The sequence below is a fragment of the Spea bombifrons genome, chromosome 2 (assembly GCF_027358695.1).
Source record: "Spea bombifrons isolate aSpeBom1 chromosome 2, aSpeBom1.2.pri, whole genome shotgun sequence".
In the NCBI taxonomy this organism is placed as follows: domain Eukaryota; kingdom Metazoa; phylum Chordata; class Amphibia; order Anura; family Pelobatidae; genus Spea; species Spea bombifrons.
The window spans coordinates 90,779,479-90,804,334 of record NC_071088.1 but is presented as its reverse complement, the minus strand read 5'-3'; the positions used below and the strand labels follow the sequence as shown (position 1 = coordinate 90,804,334).

Sequence of the window (24,856 nt, the reverse complement as noted above, 5' to 3'; positions counted from 1 at the left end):
GGGTCACTTAGAAATGTCCTTGTTTTTGAAAGAAAAGCAAATTAAAATTAACATTGTTAATGTTGTAAATCACTATTATAGCTGAAAATGACGTTTTTTTAATGGAATATCTTCATAGGCATACAGAGTCTCTTTATCATGCCCATCACTCCTGTGTTCCAATGGCACATTGTGTTGGCTAATCCAGGTTTAAGTTTAAAAGGCTAATTGATCATTAGAAAACCATTTTGCCCTTATGTTAGCACAGCTTTAAATTTCTTTGTTTTCTATGAAAACAGCTAAGTGACCCCAAACCTTTGAATGCTAGTGTAACTTTTTTTGTATCTATTGTTATCTACAAATAAATGTAACTATAAGGAAACATATATCTGTATGATTTAATAAGTGATAATGTTTGGGTTTTTTTAAAAGCAAATGTAATTTAATATAGAAACACAGGCTGAACCCCTGACACTGGTTGTTAGATGGATTTTGGAAATCTATCATTAAAAAGTAAGGAGTTGCTACATATTCTAAGGAAAGATACCCACATATTAACTATAATGAAAAGGGTTATGAAATGCTAAATCTAATTTATTAGCAGCTGTAAGCTCCCAAAACTCTACAGGAGTCAATAAATGAGAGGATTCTACTGTTTTCATACCAAGTGCTTGTGGTTGTCCTAGCCTAGCAATGTCACACTGATCACTGTGCTCTAATTCCATTTTATTGCTTACTGATCCATGCGCAGAGCGTGAAGAATGGAAAAGACATGTTCAAGTACAAAGAGGAGAAAAGTAATTAAATATAGGAGGGATGTGAGATATATATCCACAATGTATGCTTTAACTAGAAATGTATTGTAAGATCAATGGGTCAGCTAGGCAGCAGTGACAGCTTGCAGGAAATACTATCGTTTGGGCACCACTAGATACACATACCTAATTTCATTACAGAGTAAATAATTGCAACATGTCTATGTGCTGTGTTATAATATAATTATTTATATAATAATTATTATATATTATATATATAATTATAATACTACACAGTAAATATATTATCACAACCAGAAATGCCTGTAAGGGTGCCTTCCTTATTTAACCAATTTTACATGTTAATAAAACTGAATGCAAAAGCAAAAATACTGGGGATGAGACTAAGTTAAAGATGCACGATTCATATCCATCTCTGGACATGTGCAAAGTGCACTTTTTTGGCCCTTAATAATCTAAATGGATAGATACAGTGTAGAGGTAAGAAGAGGACAGGAGATCTCTGAAGGGAGAGGAGAAAGAGGAGGAGCAGCCACTAACCTCTCTCCACTGAGCATCCTGTGTCTCCTGTACTGGTGCAGCAACACATCACACCTGTCTGCCCAGTAGGTCACATGGAGAGAGATGCTGGGTATATGAACTGAACCATATTACAGGCAACAGGCAGGTGCAGTCTGCTGAGCTGTTACCCCTGTAGTTCACCTGTTTGACCCCAGGATGCAGTCAGTGCCTGCTCCCACAGCACCCCTGGATGCTGCAGGTAAGCTTCTTGATCCCCCACTCATTTCCTTCTGACAATTTATACTTTTTTTCTCTCCAGCACTTCATGGCATGATGCTTTTTCCATGTCCAGTGATTTTCAGTTTCCATGAGATGTCAGGATTGATGAAACTGGCCATCTTTTACTAAAATGAGATACTAGATAAAATTCTATTTCACACGTCAAGATTAATTTCCCCTTTTCACTCCTTTAATGATCTTTTCTAAACTGGAAGGATTTGATTCCTCTCTATACAGACCTATACATACAGTATATACTGGACTGTCTGGCTTTGAGAAGGTTCTTATTAAGCCATATGAAAATTATTAGGCTATACCTGAAGTTTTTATTATACATTATACATATATATTTACATTGCAAGCAGGGTTTGTGATTATATACCTATTTCTATTTATTGCCCCAATTTTTTTTTTAGATATTGACTACTGTGCACAATTTTGCTAAATCTGACTCCTTTTTCGATTAATTGTGCTGTAAACTAAAAATGTATTGACGTAAATCTAGCACCAATACAATTGTCAGTGCAGAGAGCCTTGCAAACTCCAATTGTAAGAAACTACATATGATATTATAAACTACATGTCATCTTATATTCATGTTTTATGGTATGAAATTAGCATTTGAAAGGAAAAAAAACATCTTTGAATGGAGTAACTGAGCACAGATTAGTGAGCTTTTCAAGAAATACATACTACAGGGTTATACTAAATTCACTACTGCCCAGCAATTTGCATCTTTTTAATTGCCTCAATTTAAAGAGATATTTTGGTCCCAATATGTATAGTACATGTGCCATTTTTTAACTACTTATTTGAATACAAAATTGAACTGCTTTGTCCATTGGCAAGTAACACTATACTGATATTGCAATGCACATAAAAAAAAAACAATACATCTAGAATATATTTAGAAAATGCTTGGGGAAATATTTATTTATACTTTACAATGTTTCTTTTTTGAAAAATTTCTATTTATATATAGATACCTAAAATTATGTGATGATATTAGGATCTTGTTTTCTATCTATCTCATAATTTGTAATCAATTGATAGTGTCATAGCACTCATACATCCCCATGTTTTAAAATGCTTTGCGGGTGTTTTTCCCCATATAAATATATAAAAGATTAATAAGCCGGCTTTACTTAATACCTTTAGAACTGGGTATATGTGTGTATAGAATGTACAGTGGTAACTGAGTTTAGTAAGATATAAATAGTAATTTTATTAGATTGTCTGTAATGTCATATTAAGCTGGAGACAGTATAGTCATTGAGAATGTTTTCGTTGTATCAGTTTCAACAGATAGATGTGCGCCTAAAGGGCAAGTATCTGCTCCTGATCTGGTTCTCCATACTCCTACGCCCACAAGCACTATTACAATTAAAATTATTAATTATTAAAAAGTGAATTAATGTCTTCAGCATCAATTTCAAACAAACTCTTATTTAGAATCTATACTGTTGCCGCTCAAAGTCACAGTCTAGGATGTAGCCATGTACTTAGTAATGTAATAAAATTAAAGGGCACTAATGCCCCTGTTACAGTCACATATATCCTTTAATTACATGTTTATTTTATGTAATGCAGTGTTTTGTTATCTCTAAAAAGCTTTGGGTTCAAATATGGCTAGATCAGATAGCTAATGAATGATTTATTTCTAAAACAATGATAGCTCCTCACACTTTGACTATTACATTACAACTTAGTATCAATTACAGGCCTGCTCCGTTTAGGTTAGTTCCATAAAAAAAAACTGTAAACATGTATATATCTTACAAGAATTGATACACTTTGCAACTTTTATCTCAATCGATTCTCATTCTCCCAGAAATTCTGCAATGCAATATAAATTACCTTGTGATTTGGGTGCCATGGGAATGACATCTACTGAATCAAAAGTGTGTCCAGAGCTTAGTAAATATTATAAAATGTTAACCCTTTCAGTAGAAGACGGGTGACTGACACTTTCTCTTCATCCCAACTCTGCCTCGCTGATCATTTTCCTCTGTAATAGCACAAGTGAGCTATTGGCCCACAGGCCAAACCATTAAGCCTTTAGCCTTGTCCTTGGTTGAGCATCTTTTGCACTTAAAAGCAGTGGAAGATTTTTTTTAAAAAAAATATTGAAATTGGATCAGAAATATTTATGTATAAATTTGAAAAAAAATAGGGGTTTGTTTTGCACATTCTCAAGAGGCAATGGCCAGAATCATCAGTAACAGTTAAAATGGTATCTGCACATTGTGCTGCTTTGCAATAGAGCGGTTACAATCCTTGTATGAAACATTTAACTCTTAACAATGCCAGTGCACACATGCCAGTATAATACACATGCCTAATTTGGAACAAAAACTTTTCATATAGTTCCTGCTACTTTGCTCTTGTGTATAATATTCACTTTGGGTTCGAGGTGTCCTAAAAGGGGGAAAATGCAAATATTATATCTGAGATTTTACAGTAAATCTCATTGCTAGATCATACAGTTTGTGATGCCATGCCAGATGTTATCACTTAAGCTTATATTATCTGTATTTTACTTAGGTGGGAAATTAACAACCATAATATATTTTCTGAAACCAAGTTAAACGTTCATGATATACCCCTGTAGAATTATTCATGCTAACCAGCCATGTCTGTCCTCATGGGCCTAAAATTATGGTGTTTCGATTATATAAATGAAATCAAATAACCTTTGTATAATTTCTGCAATGAATGTGTCTGCAGCTTAAATCTGTATTTAATTTACTTTAAACTTGCCACTCTTTGTATAAAGACACTAGCAATTTATTACAGCTTCCAATTAGCTTGCCCAATTCCATATAATTGAAAGGTAAATCTAATTTCAATCTTCTTTAGAAAAGAAATCACACATTGTTCAACACAACCTTTATATTTAATGCAAAACCACCCATCTTTATTGTACTTGTCATACAAGAGATTACATTGGACTACAGGAGAATACGTTTGATTTATATATAAACAGAACATAAAATAATAAATAATGTGCATCCATGCCATTGAAATTCCTATTAGAATTAAATGTAGTTGTTTTATTGTAAGATCTCATTTATTTCAATGATTGGCATAAGTGTAGCTTTCTTAAACGTGTTATGTTTCTTACCCTCACCAGCATAGAAGAAACAGAAGGGACATAGGATTGGATCTTTTATACAGAGAAGATAGGTCATTTTAGAAGACAAGAAGTCTAAAAGTTATGTTGTTCCAAATTACACAACGCTTAGTTGTGATAATAAATAATAAATCTAATGTGTTATTAAGATTAAACATATAGTCAAAATAAAATATACCAAGCCCTCGAAACTTTACGTAAACAAGAATATATTAAATTAATCTCAGAAAATGGGTTTAAAGTAAGTCACGTGAGAGTTTGGCCTCATTATAGTAATAAGAAGGGCTCTTTGTTACAAAATCTTTAGGAGAAATAATATTTTATCTGTTCAATCTGTTCAAGTAGTGAACTAATGCACTATTTATTTTCTGTTAGGTCAGTTTACTAAAAGGAAGAGGACTTCTTTGTGGTTCACAATTTCCCTCCTTCTAGTGTCTTTTTTAATACTGACCATAGGCTTGATTGCAACTACAAGAACAGAAAATATAACAGTTGGAGGTTATTACCCAGGCATAATTGTGAGTATTCTACATGGTCATATACATCATAGATCTATTGTTTTATAATATGTCTTGAGATCTACAGGTGTTCTTACTATCTTTTGAATTATGTTTGGCTCTTCTAGATAGCTTACTGGTTTTATATGTCCAAGGAAGGACAGTAGCAGCAGCTGAGAAACACTAGAGTTGGGGAGCTAGGGAATTTGGCCTTCACCTCCATCATTTTTCACGTGGTTCCACACACATCTCATCCAGTTTTAAACCATTCCCTGTTCTAGTAATGACACCAGCCACTGGAAGATCAAATTAGGGGCACAAAATCCTTACCTCTATATTGGGAACAATTCATCCCTTGACCACATGATGAACAGTGTCTATAATGTCTCTATACTGGAGTCCCAATTTGCACCTGCTAAGAGTATAAACAATTGAAATTAACATTTGTCTGTGTGTTGTCAAATTAAGGACATTGTTAGGGTGGGCTCTATCTCCATTATGCAGACCATCAAGTCAATTCCATTAAATTGCTAGCTCCGTCTACTCTGCCAATTGTTTAAGTTTACCACATTTTCTGTCAATCCAGAGCCATGTCCGACCTACCGGTAAATATATTTTTAACTTCTTGTTGTTTGGGAACATGCACAGTCCAACGTTTGTGAAGTTGGTAAAATTATTTAAAGAGCTTAGGTTTGCTGATAATACACTATTTTTAAATAAAGTATTTATTATCTGTTAATAACAATTCATGTTTTATGGGTATTTAAAGGAATACTAGTGGCATAAATCATGCACGGTCGTGTCTTTATGACTCTGTTTTAATTAACCCATTATTCTAAACCAGCAAAAGTATTAGACAAACTTAAGTGGTTTATAAATCACCAGTCCATTCAAAGGAGTATGCTTGAGTTCAGTAATAGGCCATTTAAATGGAAAAGCTTTTATTGTCAGGTTGTGCATCACTCAATGTAGGAAACAGCAAGTGTCAAACCAAGCAGTAAAGATGCAATCTCTTGGTTTAGCTTGAACAGTGAAATATTGTCCAAAAAGCCTGATTTTCCCAGGTTCTACTTTGAGGCCCTAAATATTGGCTTGCACATTAGAAAGTTAACTGCAGAAGAGACAGGATCTGCTGCAGAGAAAGAAGGGCTGGGAACTGGTAGTGAATGGAATGTAGATTAGGTAATGCAAAATGATGAGAAAAATAACTTAGAATTGGAAATGAAGGCTAAAAGCTGTAAACCTCAGCAACCACCTCTGAAATTGGAAAAAAAGAATATGGAAATGAGCATTTCTCAAATTGATGAACATGTTTGATCACAGGATCAATTTCTGGTCCAGAAAAAACTAGGGAAAACTTTATTGTAAACTTAGCTAAGGCTAAGTGGTCCAGGAAGAGAAGAAAGCTGGCAAAATAAGTGGAAAAAATGTATGCTCTGCAGAGAAACACCACATTACAAGGCAAGGGGATCAGGAAAGAGTAGTGATGGAAGCCCTCAACATTTTAAAACCATTAATTGAAAGTAAAGGAGGTCTGACTTAACTGCAAACTACTATAATTACAAATCCCCATACTGGGTCTTCTCTACACAATTATACTCCCAGGTATGAGACAAGCTAATAAAAAGAACTATATTGAACTTTCCATATTTGTCAGCCCTCAGGAATTTCAATAGGGCTGACTAGGCAGTGGCAAGTGTCATTTTTGCTGAAATGGATATTATGCATGTGATAGGTAGAATGCGGGCAAATGGAGGTTGAGACATTTATGTATTCTAATGGTGTTCAACACCTTCTACATTAGGAACATTTATGGTTGGAGGATCTTCATAAACCTGAAAAGGCATAATTGGGCTAGGTAATAAACACTATTGTAAAGATTACTTGATGCCCCAAACAATATTGTAATAAAATTCTGCTGGTTTTTTTTCTGCTTAACTATATTTTCTCTCTAATCATGCGGCTCCAGCTTGGTTTTGGATCCTTTCTTGGCATAATAGGAATTCATCTGGTAGAGAACAGGAAGCAAATGGTATGTAATTCTGTTTATTTTACTTGGTATTATTGACAGGAGGTGCACCTGGAGTCTTGGACTGCTTACTCCTTATAATGCCATTAACAACATAGTAGTTCGTTGGATAAATACAGTCTAATGAACCAAGCTCAGTGTGAGAAAAATTTGTCATTGTTGCGTGTTCCATCATTAAGCTTGGTGAACAGCTTGAGGCATCTTACATTTTTAGGTAGCTAAACTGGCTTCAAGTTGCAGAATCTATGAGACAAACTTAGTTTCCATTTGTTCACAGTGCTAACTGGAGAAATAACTGTACGATGAGCAAACAGGCTAGTAGGGTTATTTTCTCTTTTAGATGGGTGCTGAGTTACAGCTTGCTTTTAGACATTTTTGAAGTCCTGGAACCAAAGGTTACAGATAATTTAGTCTTATGCTTGCCTTTACTATACAGACTAAAACCCTGCTGTGTTCCCTTTTATTAAATCTCTGTATCCAGTCTAAACCAACACAAACATAGCTCTATGTATACATGTTAACCCCTTAATGACAAAGCCCGTACATGTACGTGCTCAAAATGCATTGTTTTCAATGGGTTTAGGGACCGCCCGTTGTCATTAAGGGGTTAAATGATACAGTACTTGTTGAGGATATAACTGTATACAAACTAAGAAATTGGCCTTCTATTTTTAAATGGAATTTAAGATATTTTTCTCACATTTATTGTGAACAATGTTTTACACTTAGATTAGCACATTCATTCTATTTATGTTAAATATAACATAATGCTTATAATTTCTTCATTCTAGAATAGTGCAGATGGTTTGTTTTTCTAAATATTATGAAGCAACAGAACACAAATTGACCTGCAAATTTCATTTATTCTACATTTCAGCAATCTTTTTTAATATCAGATGCTTCCTCTGGGGCATTACATTATTATTTTGTCTTGATACGAGTGTACAGAATAGCATAATTTAATTTCCGAAGAATTAAGTATATCCATTTTCCCTTTTAAGGGTAAAGTCCAACAGAAGTGGCATAGTTTAAAGATACGGTTAATGCTTAATGATCCAAAAATGATTGCAAATTGTTTATAAAGAGAGGTTGATGGCTTTAAAAATAAATTGTGCTTGACATGTAGTAAAAAAAAAAAAAAGTGTGTATTTAGTTTCTAATGTGTGTTTGACTTTTCATCATTAGAGGGAATGAGGTCCTACAAACAGTGCTTTGTAAAAAAAAAATAACAAAAAAAAACTTCTAGAGAACTCATCCAACAGTCAGTAATAATATTTACAGTTGGATTGGACTGTTACCATACCAGAACCTGGCAGTTTTGCAATCTCTAAGTGTAGTGCTGCGTAAATTGGACCAGGTCCACAGTGGCCATCTGGCACACACTGGCAAAGGATAATGTGCGACTGTATATATCCAGCTGTCAGCTGCTCTTACATCATGAGACGGCTGCCAGCCCAAAAGTGCCACTACATGGAACTAACCCTGTCCTGAACAAAGTCACTAACCAGAAGAGAAGGAGCTACATGTACCCTACTACAGAAAGTTCCCAGGTATAACTAGTCCTCACTTTACTTCACCTATAGGTTCTTGGAACCTGCGACTTTAGATGAAACGAAGTAGAACCAAATTCCAAAGTCTCCCTACTTTCTCCACCGACTGATTACATGTCCATGTCCTTTATCGCAGCTACGCTTCTGATGTTCCATCTTCTTGTTCTTCTGTCTTTGTCTTATTTCTTGGTTTGTGTGTCCGTGAATCATGCCTCTGAGTGCACTTCTGCAAAAAGGGGGCGCTTCAGCGAACATCCTCTCTCCTGTCGAACATACCCCCCCGTTTCTCCTGGAGAAACGGGGGCTATGTTCCCAGAAATTCTGCCACACGGACAGTAAGACACAGGGAGAAGAAGACAAAGACAGAAGACAGAAGAACAAGTAGATACAAGATCAGGGGCAGAGCTGCGGGAGACAGGGACACAGATGTGGTCGCGAAGAAGGTAAAGAGACTGACAGAGAGCATGGGAGCTTGAGTATCAACATTATAATGAAATAATGTTGAACTAAACAATGGTTTTTGAGGACCAGCTGTATGACTGTTACACTACGCAAGGTTGAATTAAGGCACTGATCAGCCATTTTATCAATTCCCCTCCCTCTCTTATTAGACCCGTAGTTACAGGTATAAATTACCTCTCAGAAAGAAAGACAGAATAGATGGCCCTGTATGAGTTATAGTTACATCAGACAGAAGAGATATCATCAATTTTGTTGTCTATTGGTGCATGTCCTGTATACTTAGCATACTCCATAACTAGAATTTTCATCAGAGTTAGGACTAATTTAGTTGAAAAACACATGTAACTAACTGTCTAACTGTTGTTCGGCACCGATAAGCATACTTTTCATCATTGGATTTTATACACAGAGTACTCTGTATTAACCAGCTGCAGACCATCTGAGCGAATTATGTTGTTTTTGCTAAAAGCAGACATGATGCAATAAAAGTCAGTGAATAACGTGGATAAATGCAGTCCTATGGGGATCATATGTCTGTATATATCCAGAGAGTGGCGCCAGAATTCTTAATAAAAGATTGTTGGTTATCATTGATTCCACAAGCTACATGCTTCATCTTAGATAATACTAATTTATACCATTGCCCCCATAAAGTATGTGGTTCACATTTTAATTTACAAGCACATGTTCTGCTGTTTTTACACTTATTTTTCTGACCTATAGGGCTGTAAAACACTGCTCTATAGGTCACACCCAGCAAACATTTTGACCTCATAGAAAAAAAAGACATCAGGGGCCAAAAGAGGGGCTCATGGAATTGGGTCTCAACCTGCCAACCTGCCCCCAGTTATGCAAATCTGCCCACTGTTAAGCATATCTGCCCCCAGGCTTGCCACTCTGCCCCAGATATGCCACTCTTCCCCAGATATGCCTTATACCCCCTGTATGCCATTCTGTCTCCCTGATATGCCACTGTGCCCCCCGAAATGCCCTAAACCCCCATATATGCCACTCTGCCCCCAGAAATACCGTATATGCCACTCTGCCTCCCTTGTATGCTACTCTGCCCCACCAGAAATGCTTTATACCCACTATATGCCACTCTGCCTCCCTGATATGCCACTCTGCCCCCCAGAAATGCCTTATTACCTCCTATATGGCACTCTGTATGTCTCCCCCCTTACTTACCAATGTGCTCCAGACTCCCTGGTGTCTACTGGGGGCAGCCGCAGATGTCTGTATGATGCAGGTAGACAACTGCTGATGCTGGCACTTCCGCTGGGGCTTCTATGATGGAGTACTGGAAGGTCATGCCGGCGCTTCAAAATAGAAGCCCCAGAGGAAGTGCTGGCAGCGGCGGATGCCAGAGAGGAGGATCCAGGTCCCTTGCAGCGCTGCGTGGGATCTGGAGCTTAGTCTTATAGTCAGACCTCTATTTGAGGTCTGATTATAAGACGACCTTGAAAATAAGATGAGGGTTTTTTTTCAGAGCATTAGCTCTAAGAAAAATATTGTCTTATATTCGAGCAAATACGGTAATTGGCAAAATATTCTCCTTTACTAGTATATGTGTACAGTGAATTATGGGTGATATTTGACTCCAGTTTCATTGTCCTTGTCCCTTGTTTGTAATTCAGGTGTGATTGCGATATGGTCATTGCTGATGATATTTCAGTGTTAGTACCATTACACCTTGATTGCTTTTTTGTCTTAGATCTTTTCTGTTTAAATGATTTAGTAAGGTCTTGCCTTTCTTCAAGGTTAGAATGAACACAGAGATCAAGTTCCATTTGTGCATGAGATTTAGGACTCAGGCTGTATCTCTCTGGATCAGTCATTTATACTCTTTGATCAGTAGCCCATTTCACCTGTGTGGTAATGAGTTCTATAGATGATATAAGCTTTGGTCATATTTTCTGTCGTATTGCTTTTCACTTAACAATATTTAAATATATTAATGTTTTGTATGTCAGATAAGGGGTATTACATATGCCCCTGTGGCACAGTTCCATGGAAGTGGCCCATATGAAACTGGCTGTTATAACATCTGTTGCTAATGACTCCTGAGATTATTTATTAACAAGTCTTTCTTATCATATGACTGATGTATTTATGTGCATGTTGGCACCTTCCATTTATTTTTTCCATAATAAAACTGCACTTAAGTGAGCATGCCCATATGGCCACCCCCCACCCCCCAAATGTGGCTACAGGCTTTGAGAGTGTAAGAGCATTGTGTGCGATTGCATATATCCATCATGTGTACATCATTTATTCGGTGCTGGCCCTAAAGTGCCAGAGCACATTTTAATCCCCAATCCAGCACTGGACTCCAGTGACTTTTACTAACACACTCACTATATTCGTTATAGTGACAACAACCTCGTTCTGGGTCAGGGCTTGGTGCTTAGGAGGTCGGATGCCTTGCTGTAATCCAATGAAAGTCATCCTGCGAGACCAATCACTTTTCCTTCCTCTGCACCATTGTGCCTTATGTATGCTCATGTTAATGTAAATTCTGTACTTTGTTAATTTTAATCTCATTGTCAATTTTGTATTCTCACTTATTGTAATAGTGCTATGAAATCTGATGGTGCTCTATAAATAAAAGAAATAACAATAATAACAAAAAAGTGCTATATTATAGACTCTCAGTCTTAGGCGTCTTACTTAATACTTACTTATTACTTAAAAATTTGCACATATCACAAGATCAACACAAGTTACATTTTCCTCTACATGTTTGTACGTTGTTCTTCAAGGGTAGTTCTTCTATGTCAACCTAACCAATGAAATATTTCTTTTCATTTTCTAGCTAGTAGCCTCCATAGTGTTTATCAGCTTTGGAGTGGTAGCATCTTTCTGCTGTGCTATAGTCGATGGGGTGTTTGCTGCTCGTTATATTGTAAGTATTCCTATTTACTGATCTTTTACATCTTTGGCAAAGAGCAAAGGTTTTGGGACCCTAATTATTATTATTATCTTTTATTTATATATCTTTTATTTATACAGTTTACAGGCAAAATATACGTGTGACAAAAACCAACTTTAAAAAAAAGAGCCACAATATCTAGTTGATTATCTCTGGGTTTTTTTAACAGAAGTTAATGAATCATTTCACAGTTATAACATTTTAGTCCACAAAAAAAATAATTGAACACTTTAGGGTCTTTGCAGCGTGTTGAATGAATATTGTAGCCTGACACAGTTTGCTACAGAGAATTCTTAAATCTTTACAGTCCAGTATAAAATTGAAACGATGATAATACTGACTGAAAAGCAGGAACAATTTTATGTATGTCATCGAGCGGGTCAACTGGCAAATATACGTTAATCAGAAAGGTACCACTAGGTGGAACATGTATTGTGCAGTCTCCTTATCTGAAAGCCAGATGCTCTGTGCAGATGCCAAAATGTCACCGCTGACAATTGGCTATAATATAGCTCATCAGGGTACCATTCTTAGGTAGCTATAAATAATGAAATTCCTTTTCTGTAAAGTAATCAGGTTTGTTTTCTAGTTCTTGCATTCCTTATAAAGTCAGCCTAGCGTCTGTGCTGAGGGTTATGTTTTGACAGAAGCATTACATTAAATGTAATAGCCAAAGACAGCATGTCCAGGAGAGCAGGTAGTTCTCTGCTGCAAAATAAGGGGCACATCGCCATATTAGATGATCAGGCTCTCTGGTGCCCCACTGCTCTATGGAGGATTGTTCGTACTATGAACAGAATGCTTTACTTTGTGTCATGCCTTCTTTAAAAGCTGGGTGTTGGTTTATTGAGTAATATCCTAGCAGAAAGGATGGCTGGGGGCATCTGGAACAGGTCAGGCTTAGGGCAGTGCCCAAGCTAAATACATTGCTCTTAGCTTCCACATGTCAACTGGTATAACTAAAAGGTATGCAATAACTAAAATGGTGCAATAACCTTTTTAGGTTCAGTTTTGAGCAAGTGCCACTGATTTAAACAGGCAAAGTCAGTAGCTCTTCTTGCAGGGTTGGTGAGATAAACTGGTATGTCTCACCTCAATTCACAGGTTAATGAACAAGCCCCATGGACAAACGGAAAGGTTTTCTAGCAGCCTTTATAGTAATGGTGTATTTAGTTTACAAATAAGTAATTTGTAAACAAGGTGAGGATAATAACTAATGGCTTAAATGCAATCATCTAATCAGTGTCTAGTGTAAAGTTTATATTATAAACAAAAGCAAATAGGGACAATTCCAGATATCTGGTGTGAAGACCAGGGAACATTTTTATCCACAATTGCCCTGAGTGTCCCTGAGTATATTACAATGTTCTACAGCCCTTAATCCTATGAGTGCAAACTACATAGAAGATACAAAGCAGACAAAGTGGGATCAGATGGCCAGCTACATATCTCTTATGCCAGGGCTCGACAAATCCCAGGCGCCAGGTCGCCATGGCGACAGAGAATTTTGTCCTGGCGCCTAGGTTTTGTCAGCCTCTTACATCCAGAAAAAATTGTGGATGTAAGAGGCTGAGTCACCACACGGGGGCGCTGCTTCTTATGTCTGCCCAGGAGTATGGGCAGACAGCACAGCCACTCCGAGCCCGCCCCCGAGCCTGAGATCACTCCCACGGAGTGATCCTGTAGGCTGAAAACGCGGTTGTTGGAAAACTAGCAATCGTGTTTTCAGCTGCCACAGGCAGCTTCAGGAAAGGGGGTTCAGTGTTGATTGGGTCCCCACACAAGTGTGGGGACCTAACACAACATCCCCCTGCTGCCTGATCGCTCCATGAGAGCGACAGGGCAGCTTTAACCCCTTCAATGCCGCGATCGCGGCATTTAGGGGTTAATTCCCGTTTTCAGGGGGCTCTGCTGCTGGTGGTCTGCCTGGAAGCCCAGGCAAACCAGCAACAGCAAAAACGAGACCCCAAAAGCCCTTGGATGATTCCTGTAGGCATGGAAGCCTACAGCAGTCATCAGAGAGACTCCCCCCTGCAATGGCTGGTCTATAGACCAGCAATTGTGTCCCAGCTGCCAGAGGCAGCTTCAGGGACAGGGGAGAGGGTTCTTTGGTCTCCCCATGAGTGTGGAGACCAGCCCCAACACCCCCCTGCTGCCTGATCGCTCCATGAGAGCGACAGTGCAGCGTTAACCCCTTCAGTGCCACAATTGTGTATGACACATTCGTGGCATTGCAGGGGTTAACATTTGGGGACTAAATATCAGTCAATGCTGTGCTCCAATGGAACATCAGCATCAAAAGAGTTAAAAAAAATTAATTAAAAAAAACCCAAAAAAACAGCACTGACCTGAAAGTCCAGGGTGCTTCCAGGTCAAATGCTGTGAGTTTAGTAAGTGGGCTGATGATGATCAGATCACTCCTGACCAACTGTTAGTTTAAAAAAATCCTGGCTCCTAACTTTTTTACCTGGCGCCTAGATTCACAACAAATTTGTCAAGCCCTGTCTTATGCACAATGGTGGTGTGTTGGAGTGAGCGCTAGTTTAACTAATGGACAGTGGTAGTAAAAAAAAACAAAAAACAATGATACTTGCATCCTTAACAACCTACTTGCAGAAAATTTGAGCAATTCACTCATCCAGCCCACATCACCATGGAATCATCGTCCACAATATTCCACCAAGAAGCTTTGTAACATCAGAACCAACAATTATCGGGCTTGCTTCCCATAGCCAGCTGAAACATTTCAATCATATTGGGCGTATCCTGGGGAAGCACCTGCTGTTACCTACACAGCGATAGACATATCTATTAAACAAGACTCTCCGTATCCAATTTCACAACCACTTACTTCTGAAGAAGCCAGTATTGGCAAAACACATCAGGTTCTCGACAACACACGTTTGTTAATGTCAGTACATACATTCAGAGACAAAGTGTCATATATTTTAACAAAATTGTACAATTCTTAATATTTATACATTTTTTATTATTTCATGTTCTTACAACAATACTGAAATTTTTGTTTTTATACAACCACTGCCCATTAGTTAAACTCGCACTCACTCCCACTTAAATGGCCACCATCTGCTGGCTGACAAGCTAGAAAAAGAACTGTTACCATGCAGGGATATGTCTCAGGTTCCCCCCACACCCCCATCTGGGCAAGAACACATTTATTTAAATATAGTTTTTATTTCAAATTTCACTACAAATAAGCTTTGTGGTGCTATCACCCTCAGATATATGACCGAAGGGCATACTGAACATACAAGACAAATACAGTAGTGCAAATAAGAAAATGAAAAGACATATACAGTAGTGTTCTGTTTAAGACACTTGGATATCTTCCAATATATACATTTACAAGCTGTCAGTAATTGATCAAGCCTTTAAAATCAGGCATATGGATATCCGGTTCCTAGTGGAGAAACAAACATAAATGCAGCAATAGTCGAGTATCTAAAATGTATATACGGGGGAAGACAAACTCTCACAAGATAAAATGAATAAACAAGGCATATCTGGAAATAAATGGTACTGTTCCGCACCTGCAGCACACAGTTTGTTCTTCTAAAATGCAAGAATTGAAGCAGAATACATTCTTTGGGGAGAAAAAGGATGGCTTACTTTTGGACATGTGCATTTTCTATCTAGAATTTGTTTCTTTAGCACAATTATAAAATTCAACTCCTTTATCTTTACATTGTGTTCTGCCACCTGCATGGGCTGTGTGTGTGTTCTGCATGTTAGTGTAACCAAAGCTATTGTATACATTTACTAAGGTGGGATGGATTCATTTTGGTTCCATCACTTTTACTATTTGGCTTGGATTTGGGGGGGTTCATTGGGAAAAAATATGCTTTTGGTGATTTTGACTATTTTCCCATGAATAGCTTAACATGTCTTGAAAACCAAAGTGTATAAGATTTTCACTTAACTATACCTATTGCAAACTAAGAAAAAAAGCCTGGCCTCCTATGGGATAAGTTGTGCACCGATCAGAACTCAAGGCAGTCAAGTCACAATAAGGTGTATAGAAGAAAACAGATGTCTAAATTACGTTTTGCACACATACAGTATTCTGTTCCTAAATGAGTTACATGCAGCTATCATATGGTCACAATGTCACATTAAAGCCCCTAGCTGTATTTCTAATCACACTACTAAAATACTAAAAGCAAATTTGCTTCTTTGCCCATGAGAAATGTTATGACATATAGAAATTTAAAAGAAGAAAACACAAGTCATTAAATGGTTACATGCTATATTTTAGTGCTGTATTTTCGTTAAACAGTAGATGGCACCCCAAGATTTGTGATTTTATGTTCCTCTTTGGTTTGCCTTTTTTTTCTACGTGATTCTATCCGATTAGAAGGAATAGACTATAAAAATTGAATGTGCTATACTTGACTAATTAAGAATCAAATGCAATTGGAGGATTTACATTTTTTATGTAAATTACTTAAAAAATGTGAGTAACTTGTTATGTCCAACCCCCCGGTTTTTATTCATTCTTTGTGATTCTGCTTTTTATTTCTGGCCCAGAAAATGGGTAACAGCATAAAAAAACCTGTTTTGTGTTCAATTATTTCACAGTGTATATTTTTTTTATTTTTATTTTCTTTAAGGTAACTTCCCTTCAGGGCATGTAAATCACTGCTCAATCCGACAGCTCGAGGCTGCAAGTTTTGTTATGATTTCAACTCACCAAATCCATAATGAATCGTGGAGGATCATTTCTGGTTATTGATACTACATTGTTTTATAGTACAATGACGTCATAATATTATCACAAATTCTGAGAGTAGAAACCACAACTTCTCAGCTAACTACCCTAACATGTGATTTAGTGAAGAAACTTCAGTGTCACTTAAAGTGAAGCACTACCTTTTTTTACTTATCAGTGCGTGTACCACACTGCAAATGGCATGTCATTTCCACAACGAAACACAAAAAATGCCTGAAAGATGAACTGACGTGCTAGCTCCATGCTGTTTTGTGTCCCTTCTTGTGAAGCAAGTGTACATAAACAGGGGAATGGTTGTGCTGCAACTAGATCCTTTAAGTGTCCATAAAGTGAATGTCCTTAAGGTGTCCTTAATACATGCCTGTATTAGTACTGATTATTTCTTGCTGAAACAACTTCCTAAGGTTTTAACCACCAAAGCATGTCTTCTAGTCTTTTTAAGATCAATTCATCCATTTAAAAAGTAGACTAAGGAATAATATTATTGTCTGGAGTCTAACATTACAAGTCACAGTAAATCACAGTATTCAATAGTAGCCACGTTAATTATACACTGCATATTACAGAACATAAATGCGAACATCGAGATTATATCTCACTAACACTAATAATAATTCTCAAAGGCAAGTGAGCAATATAAATGAAATATACAGCAAGTGCATGATAATTAAGTCTATAAATATATCATGCTAAAACCATTCAACACAATGCTTGACTAAGTGATTCTTCTATTTTTTTTCTAAAATACTCATTACATATGTTCAGACTGCGCATCAACACAAGATAAAATAGTTAAAAACATCATTGGCTGCACAGATAATGGACATATGATTTTACTTCATTGAGACAGTAGTTGATAGGACTCTAGGAGGTCCAGCTTCTCCCAGGGCATCATGGGAATTTTATTCAATGCTGCAAACACAAATGCAGTAGAATTTGGCCTTGCAACTTCCAGAGTCTTCTAAAGATGTTTTTCCCTGTGTGTGGGATGCTTGGTTATATATATATATATATATATACAGTATATTGGCACGAACATGAGAAAAGAAAAAATATATCACCAAAATCAAAGGCTTTAACCTAGCTGTTAAACAATGTTAGTGTTGAACTGGCTACCAAATGAGTATCCTGTATGTAGCTGCCAACCTGCTCGGAGCTGAAACAGTGGAGACAGTGGAAGTCCTCCCCCACTGTCCTGGTCCAGCTTGTGGAGTCCTGGTTGTTCTCCTTGGTGATATTGTATCGTCTTCATTTACTATGTTTATGTATTCATATAATTGCAGGACATGGCAGACTCCCAGATGAGGGCTAACCAGTACACAGGACATCTCCTTTGACTTGAAGACTGGGCAATCCCGTAGTCACATATAGTCACCTTAAGATGTGTGCTTGGGACTAAAATTACAATCCCTATTCACAAACATTTCCAGTGTCCACTAGCTTTTGCTATTACAGCAACCCATGCAATAGATTTATGTACGAATATATGTATGTGCTTATAGTACATACACTATAGTATATACACTTTTCCACAGGGTAAAGGAGGCAGTTGCCCAAGGGCCCATACCCAATTGCCAATTGCCAGTGTCATTTACCAACCTAACCCCTTTTTACCAGTCTTAGCAAGTTTGGGACTGTTGGCAACCATGATAAACTAGTTTATAAAACTATGTTTCTTAATAATCTGTTGGTTCAAATCTTTTATGATTCTGATTCTTTTTTTGGGGGGGGTTTGGGTTACATAGGGTGCTCTGGTCATTTCAAAATAGAGATAAAGTGAAAAAGGCCATGGTAACTACGCCAATGCAGTCTTACCAGTGTTTCCAATTGCAGCTAAACAGCTGAAATCATTTGTAATTTTTATTGACATTTTTCTTATTGTAACACTTGGCCAGAGTGCTATGTTTTTACAAACACTTTGTAAGGCTATATATCCGTTTTCAGACACTTCACACTATTGCTTTTTGTATTAAGAAAAAAAACTGAGAAGACAAGAAGTATGGAAAACACTGGCACTTGATCTCATATTCTGGCATGCTCATTTGCGTATCTTGGCCACTGGAGCAAAGCAGTCACTATGTTCTCCATCAAGTCAACAGAAGAAGGAGACACAGAGGGTCCATATTATTAAGTCCTGTAACTCAAGGCCCTGTTACGGCTCATACTCTTAAGTCTTCTTACTCCGCTGTCCAAATTAGAAGCATATATAAATACAGCACTGTGTTATAAATAAATGATGAGTGGTGGTGTTGTTATAGTAACCAAAAAAGCGGCCAAGGTAGCGACAACATCAATTTGCTTGCTATGGTGGTAAGGCCACTGTAATCATTTTTCTACATTTGCAGAAACCCTCCTTGGATTTGCAAGGGAGTAAGTATGTTAATTTAAAGGGGGCACCGCTATCATATGTGATAAAGTGCATATGGTGGCTTGACTGTCCACTGAACAGCTTTGTATGATGAAAAAAAATGTAAACACTAGAGTTAAAAGTATACCCTGAAACCTTCTTCCTCCACAACAGGAAAACTGTACATTGTGTGTAATGATTTCACTTTAGGTAAAACTCAGCAAATGTATTTTTTTTTTTGTCAGGAACCAAGACCTTTATACTCTGGTAGATGCCAGTTTTACTCAAGTGGATCGGGACTTGCTTACGATACTCACCAAACAGAGGTATTATTAACATTAAACGCTGGTGTACCAGAAAAAGACAGGAATCTGAATGTATACAAGTCATTTATGTTAATGTGTTTCTAATCTGAAACAAAAAGCCTGACAAAACATCAATGTCTCTTGTCCAACTTAAGCCTCTACCTCCCATAGTACCCCAAAAGCTATCCATTTAAATAAAAAAAAGCAGAAGCAATGCTACCCTTTTATTTCCATTCATGCTAGCCAGCTTCAAATCGTAAGGTTAAATAATAAAATGTGTAGTGTGGTAAAGTCTTAATAGAATGGCTATGCGATTGGATCCACCATTGCCGAGGGAGCTCCTCATACACTTTAGATGTTTCCTCTGAGTCTCTGGGGATTTTCACCAATCTGAAGGAATCAACATGAATGAGCAGATTGTTTGGGCCTCTTTAAAGTCTAGAGCTGACTATTTCATACAATATCTGATGTAAGAGTATAAAAGCATCACAGTTATATCACTGTCAAAATACCTACTTGAAAACAGAGGACTTAATTTGGAATTTGCTTATCACCTGACAAGTAATGGTGTTCATAGGAATCTTTCGACCCATTAGGTTTCCTTAATAAGTGAGTCACTAATAGGCCTTTTATTCCCACCTACTGCCACTTACTGTTAAAGAGTTAATTTTTGAGGTTTCAATGTAAGCTCATTTATAATGTTTCAGCAGTTGTTTACTTTTAATACCATAGTACTACGTGTGCTTTTATTAGTGATATAACAATAATGGTGTAGATGCAGATGGTGTAGATGCAATTGCTCCACACATTTGGACTACCTTTGGCTCTCTGCCAAATAGTCCAGATGTGATTGAGTAGTGGGAACTGGACTCCTCTATATTATTTAGTGAGGGGCAGTGTTAGAAATAATCATTACAACAAATGATAAGGAGTGGCCAGAAAGGATGTGAAGTCCTGCAGCTAAGGTAGCAAGAGTGTCCCAGCTGTCACTACTTCCCTGCATCTAGAACATTGGTCCTTTTACACGGGTAACATGCTTTGGTTTCTGCAAGCATGTTCAAGCACACATCCCCTTGTTGGTTAATTAAGCTGATGGTGGTATTAACTACGATGTTTCTTTTCTTCTCTAGGTCACATGCTATAACCAGCACCTTGGATGTCAGCTAAGGGTTAAAACGCACACATGTTATTGCTGTGACCTATACAACTGTGATAAGTATGAATACTTAACCTACATCAAAAGCTTGCATGTAAATTTTTGATAAGTAGAAATTCATAGGCTTCTGTGTGCTGCTGATCTTATAAAATCCCTCTACCATTATATACTTTTGTGTCCTGCCACCATAATTTCAGATTCTCTACGGACAGTGTCTGATGTCTGGCAAGAGGGTGTACATGAGTGACAGTATTTCTTTTAATTACATTATTGTAAGAGGCCAATTTAAGATCAATCAAGGCACACTGTGTAAAATGATTTGCCTTTGGTTGGTATCAGAGCACTGATATTTTAGTGATTGACATTTACAGAATGATGTAGCCTCAGAACTTTTTTTTAGCACTGGTTTGATGTACACGCTAAATTACCAAAACTATGGGGACACCTGACCTTCACACCTATATGAGCTTGTTAGACATTCCATTCCAAAACCATGGGCATTAGTATGGAGTTAGACCCGCACAGATTTCTGGGAAGGCTTTCCACAAGATTTTGTGTGTGTATAATCAAGCAAATACAGTATTAGGAGCGGTGTCCACATACTTTTGGCCATATTGTGTGTGTGTGTGTGTACATCTCTCATAAACTATGGTTGCAGTTTATTAGTATCTGTTTTTGAAGAAACTTTATCTCAATATTTTGGCAGTCCGGACCAGGTCAGCAGCTACTATGAATTTGTTGGTGTAACCAGCTGTCAGGACGTGGTGCATTTATTCCGGTTGCTGTGGTCCTCTACAGTGCTGAACATAGTGGGACTGTTCCTTGGCATTGTCACTGCTGCTGTTCTTGGAGCTTTTAAGGACATGGTATGACTTGACTTTCAACCGAGCGTTGCATTTTACTGTTTTGCTTCTACTTTAGGTTTCCCAATAACCTAGACAGCTTGGAAAATGTATTTTTGAAGCACAAAGTAGATTTAACACATTGCAAGGCTGGAGCTCAAGCTGTTCTATAATATGTTCTGGATATAAATTGTTAGCAGAAAAGGGTATACAGTTTTTGTGTTGCCATAGAGACAGTGGGTACTGGGCAATGAGCAACCTGCCCCTTGGCAGCAATATGCGAAGAGATTAGCATGAACTACTAACTTGCTCCCTTTCACTAAATGTTAGAAAGTCCAGAACAAACAAAGAAAACAAGGGCTAAAAGTGTGAAAGCCAAAAACTGCCAGCAAAGACGCAGGGGCTTAAATAAAACCTTTGCAGCGTTCTACTTTTGACACAGGGAAGTGCACTGTATACTCCTCTAAATCTAAGTTTTAATGTTTTTTTTTTAATGAAGTTCGTAATTCTCTTTCTTTCCTGATATGCCATGATTTCATTGGTTTTTAGGTGCCCTTGCCTCAAGTCACCTTTAACTCACCACCACCACAAATTCTGTACAACCCGGCCCAACAGATTCTAACCTATACCGGATTCTGTTCTTCCGCATCTGCCCTCCCATCCTATGCTTCTTACCCTCTACCCCTGCAGGTAATGAAGAATAATTATTTTACTTAGAGTTTGGCTGCTTGGAGCATCTTGTATATTCCTATCAAATCCTTACATTGTGTCATACATTTAGAAGGGCTGGTAGTGAGACTGTGTGCAAGTGCTTTGGGTGTTTATCCAGAGTAACGCATAAGTGCAGAAATCCGTTAATGTGATGAGTATTTTTTACACTTATTATTTACTGATATGAAGCGTAGTTTAGCCTAAATATGATTAAAACCCACAGTGTATTATTTTGTCAATATAGGAAAATACTAACTTCATTGCAGTTTTCCAGATACGGTAAAGGGCACTTTAATAACACACAAGCCTTTCGTCTGAGCACATTCAATTACATTTTAGCCAGCTTGACCCTTCTCACAAAACAGACTTGAAGGTCCTACTAGATCAGGACCTGCACACGTTCGATAACTCACAGGAAACTCGGGTAGATTTGTAAATTAATCAGAGTTTCTCTCCCTCTTTTGTATATGGATTCTCTAACACATTTCTATGTCTTTGTAGTAATAGGAATTTGCTTTTATTGCAGCCATCAGGTTCCTATCCAGCAACGTCTCCTGCGGATATTTCCTTATCAGATGATACCCAGAATCCATCTCAGTCCAACCCCATGGCTGGACTTACTTCTAACCCTTTGCCTCAGTTAGCATCAACCATTCTCTTACCAGGGGAAAAGCCTCCCCCATACGCACCATAGCAAAACTGCATTATAGGTTAAAGGAAACATTGGATTTTAAAGGGCTTTGTTAAATTTGTGACATTCCTATTGAGAAAATCTTGAAAAAACTATTACATTCACTATCATTGATTGTGCAATTTAAAGGAAATGATCACATGTGAGATAAAATCATATTGGGTTGTTATCTCATAAAATACCCTATAACTGTAATTACTATTTTCATTTAGTGTTTCGTTATTCGGATGTATATTTTCAACACCACATCTTCCTCTACTATTTCTTTTCTTTACCATGATCGCTCTTGGAAGGCAAAATTGGAATCTTACTGTCGGCTCACAAAGGATTTTGTATCACCCTTCCTGTGCTATAAATGACCCTCTAAAGCTATTATCAAATATTTTAGGCGGAGGAAGTCATTTAAAACTTATGATGCCACAGCAAGATAGCAGCCTTTAGACGTAGGCCAACTGTAAAATATTAATTTCCAGATTAATGCCAAAGGAAAAAAATAAAGAAAAAACATGATTAATTCATTGTATACAGATGTAAGTATTATTGTTGAGGATTACCTAGAATATAATAGCTTCCCCTTTACAACAGAATTTGATCATTGGCTCTTAGCTGTGGTCACCATGACCCTACCCCTCAAACAAGTTTATAGAATGTCCGCACAAATATCCAGCTCTTTCATTTCCACATGTGGATGTGTCAGAAAGTATGAGTGACTGACTGAACTTGATGCAAATCTGTTGGGGGACCTTTCATGACAATCGGTATTATTTGGGTATTGTTTTGTTATACAACAGAAATGAAAGTAGTTTTATAGCTTTTACTGTTACTGTATTGAGCAGATAATTCCTGTATATCCATTCTACTTCATTCTCTCTAATGACCAATAAACAATAGTGAGCTGGAAAAAATACAGACATATGTTTCTCCATCCAGTTTCTTCTAATTCTGGCAACTTCCCCTCAAAGTTATTCCAATTGTGTTATGTCATTTCAACACACACTGTTCTTGTTTAGTCTCTTACCAAGTGTGGACTGCTGAATGGAACAAGATTACAAACGTCAAACCTCTTCCTGAAACACGATTATGATATATTAAGACCCTAATGTAAGCAGTGATACCTTGTGTGATGGAAATAGGTTGGTGAAAGTTTATATTGTTAGTTCCGTCAGGATGTCTGAGCGGTCTAACGTGCCAGACTCAAGAGTCCTCCTGTAAACGGGTATTTCGGTTTCCTTGTGGAGGTGTAAATTCAACTTCCACTTCTAACAGAGATGGCTTTAAGCACGCAATGCAGTAAAGTGTTGGAAGCAACCAAGTTTTGTATAGCTAAATACATTAGTATCAGAAATAAAGATGTGGTTCTGACACTTTACAGACATCACTTGGTCAGAGTTCACCTAGAGGGTTATGTAAAGTTCTATTTAGGCCCCATCTCCAGAAGGATATTGACACATTAAAGTGAGTTCAGAGGAGGGCTACTAAAATTGTTTTTCAGGATAAAATAGTCTAAGGGACCTGAATATGTCTAGCTTGGAGGAAACAAGAGAGAGGGGAGATGATGGAGAAACATTTAAAGGGATATGACAAAGTTCAGGAAGTTTATTTCAGAGGACACATATTAGAACAGAGAAACAATAGTCTAAAACTGGAGGATCAGAGGTTTATATGTAATATAAGGAAGTGGTAGGGGCTGACATGCATGGAATATGTAAAAGGTTTTCCTGACTCTAAGATAAGACCAACATCTGATTAGGCTCTGAGCAGGGCCGGCCGAGGACTTAACGCCGCCTGGGGCGAAGTTTAAAACGCCGCCCCCCCCCGCCGACGCCGGGGGGGGGGCGAAGTTTAAAACGCCGCCCCCCCGCCAACGCGGGGGGGGGCATTTTAAACTTCGCCGACGCCATACGATCCCCACCCCC

At 37.7% G+C, this 24,856-nt stretch overlaps 1 protein-coding gene across 1 annotated transcript; it reads left to right on the top strand.

The window, feature by feature from the left end:
* The first annotated feature begins 1,429 nt into the window (after nucleotides 1-1,429).
* TMEM255B (transmembrane protein 255B) lies at nucleotides 1,430-23,496 on the top strand. The gene is made up of 9 exons (XM_053457475.1): nucleotides 1,430-1,515; nucleotides 5,044-5,186; nucleotides 7,135-7,197; nucleotides 12,022-12,111; nucleotides 19,481-19,561; nucleotides 20,671-20,756; nucleotides 21,403-21,562; nucleotides 22,088-22,228; nucleotides 22,776-23,496. Exons 1-9 carry the CDS (start codon nucleotides 1,473-1,475, stop codon nucleotides 22,941-22,943), a joined length of 975 nt encoding a protein of 324 aa, XP_053313450.1. The 5' UTR covers nucleotides 1,430-1,472; the 3' UTR covers nucleotides 22,944-23,496.
* Nucleotides 23,497-24,856: the final 1,360 nt, after the last annotated feature.

Coding starts and splice junctions, on each gene's coding strand:
- TMEM255B (XM_053457475.1), top strand. CDS start 1,473: ATGCAGTCAGTGCCTGCTCCCACAGCACCCCTGGATGCTGCAG. Junction 19,562..20,670: donor ACGATACTCACCAAACAGAG/GTATTATTAACA, acceptor TTTCTTCTCTAG/GTCACATGCTATAACCAGCA. Junction 20,757..21,402: donor GACCTATACAACTGTGATAA/GTATGAATACTT, acceptor ATATTTTGGCAG/TCCGGACCAGGTCAGCAGCT.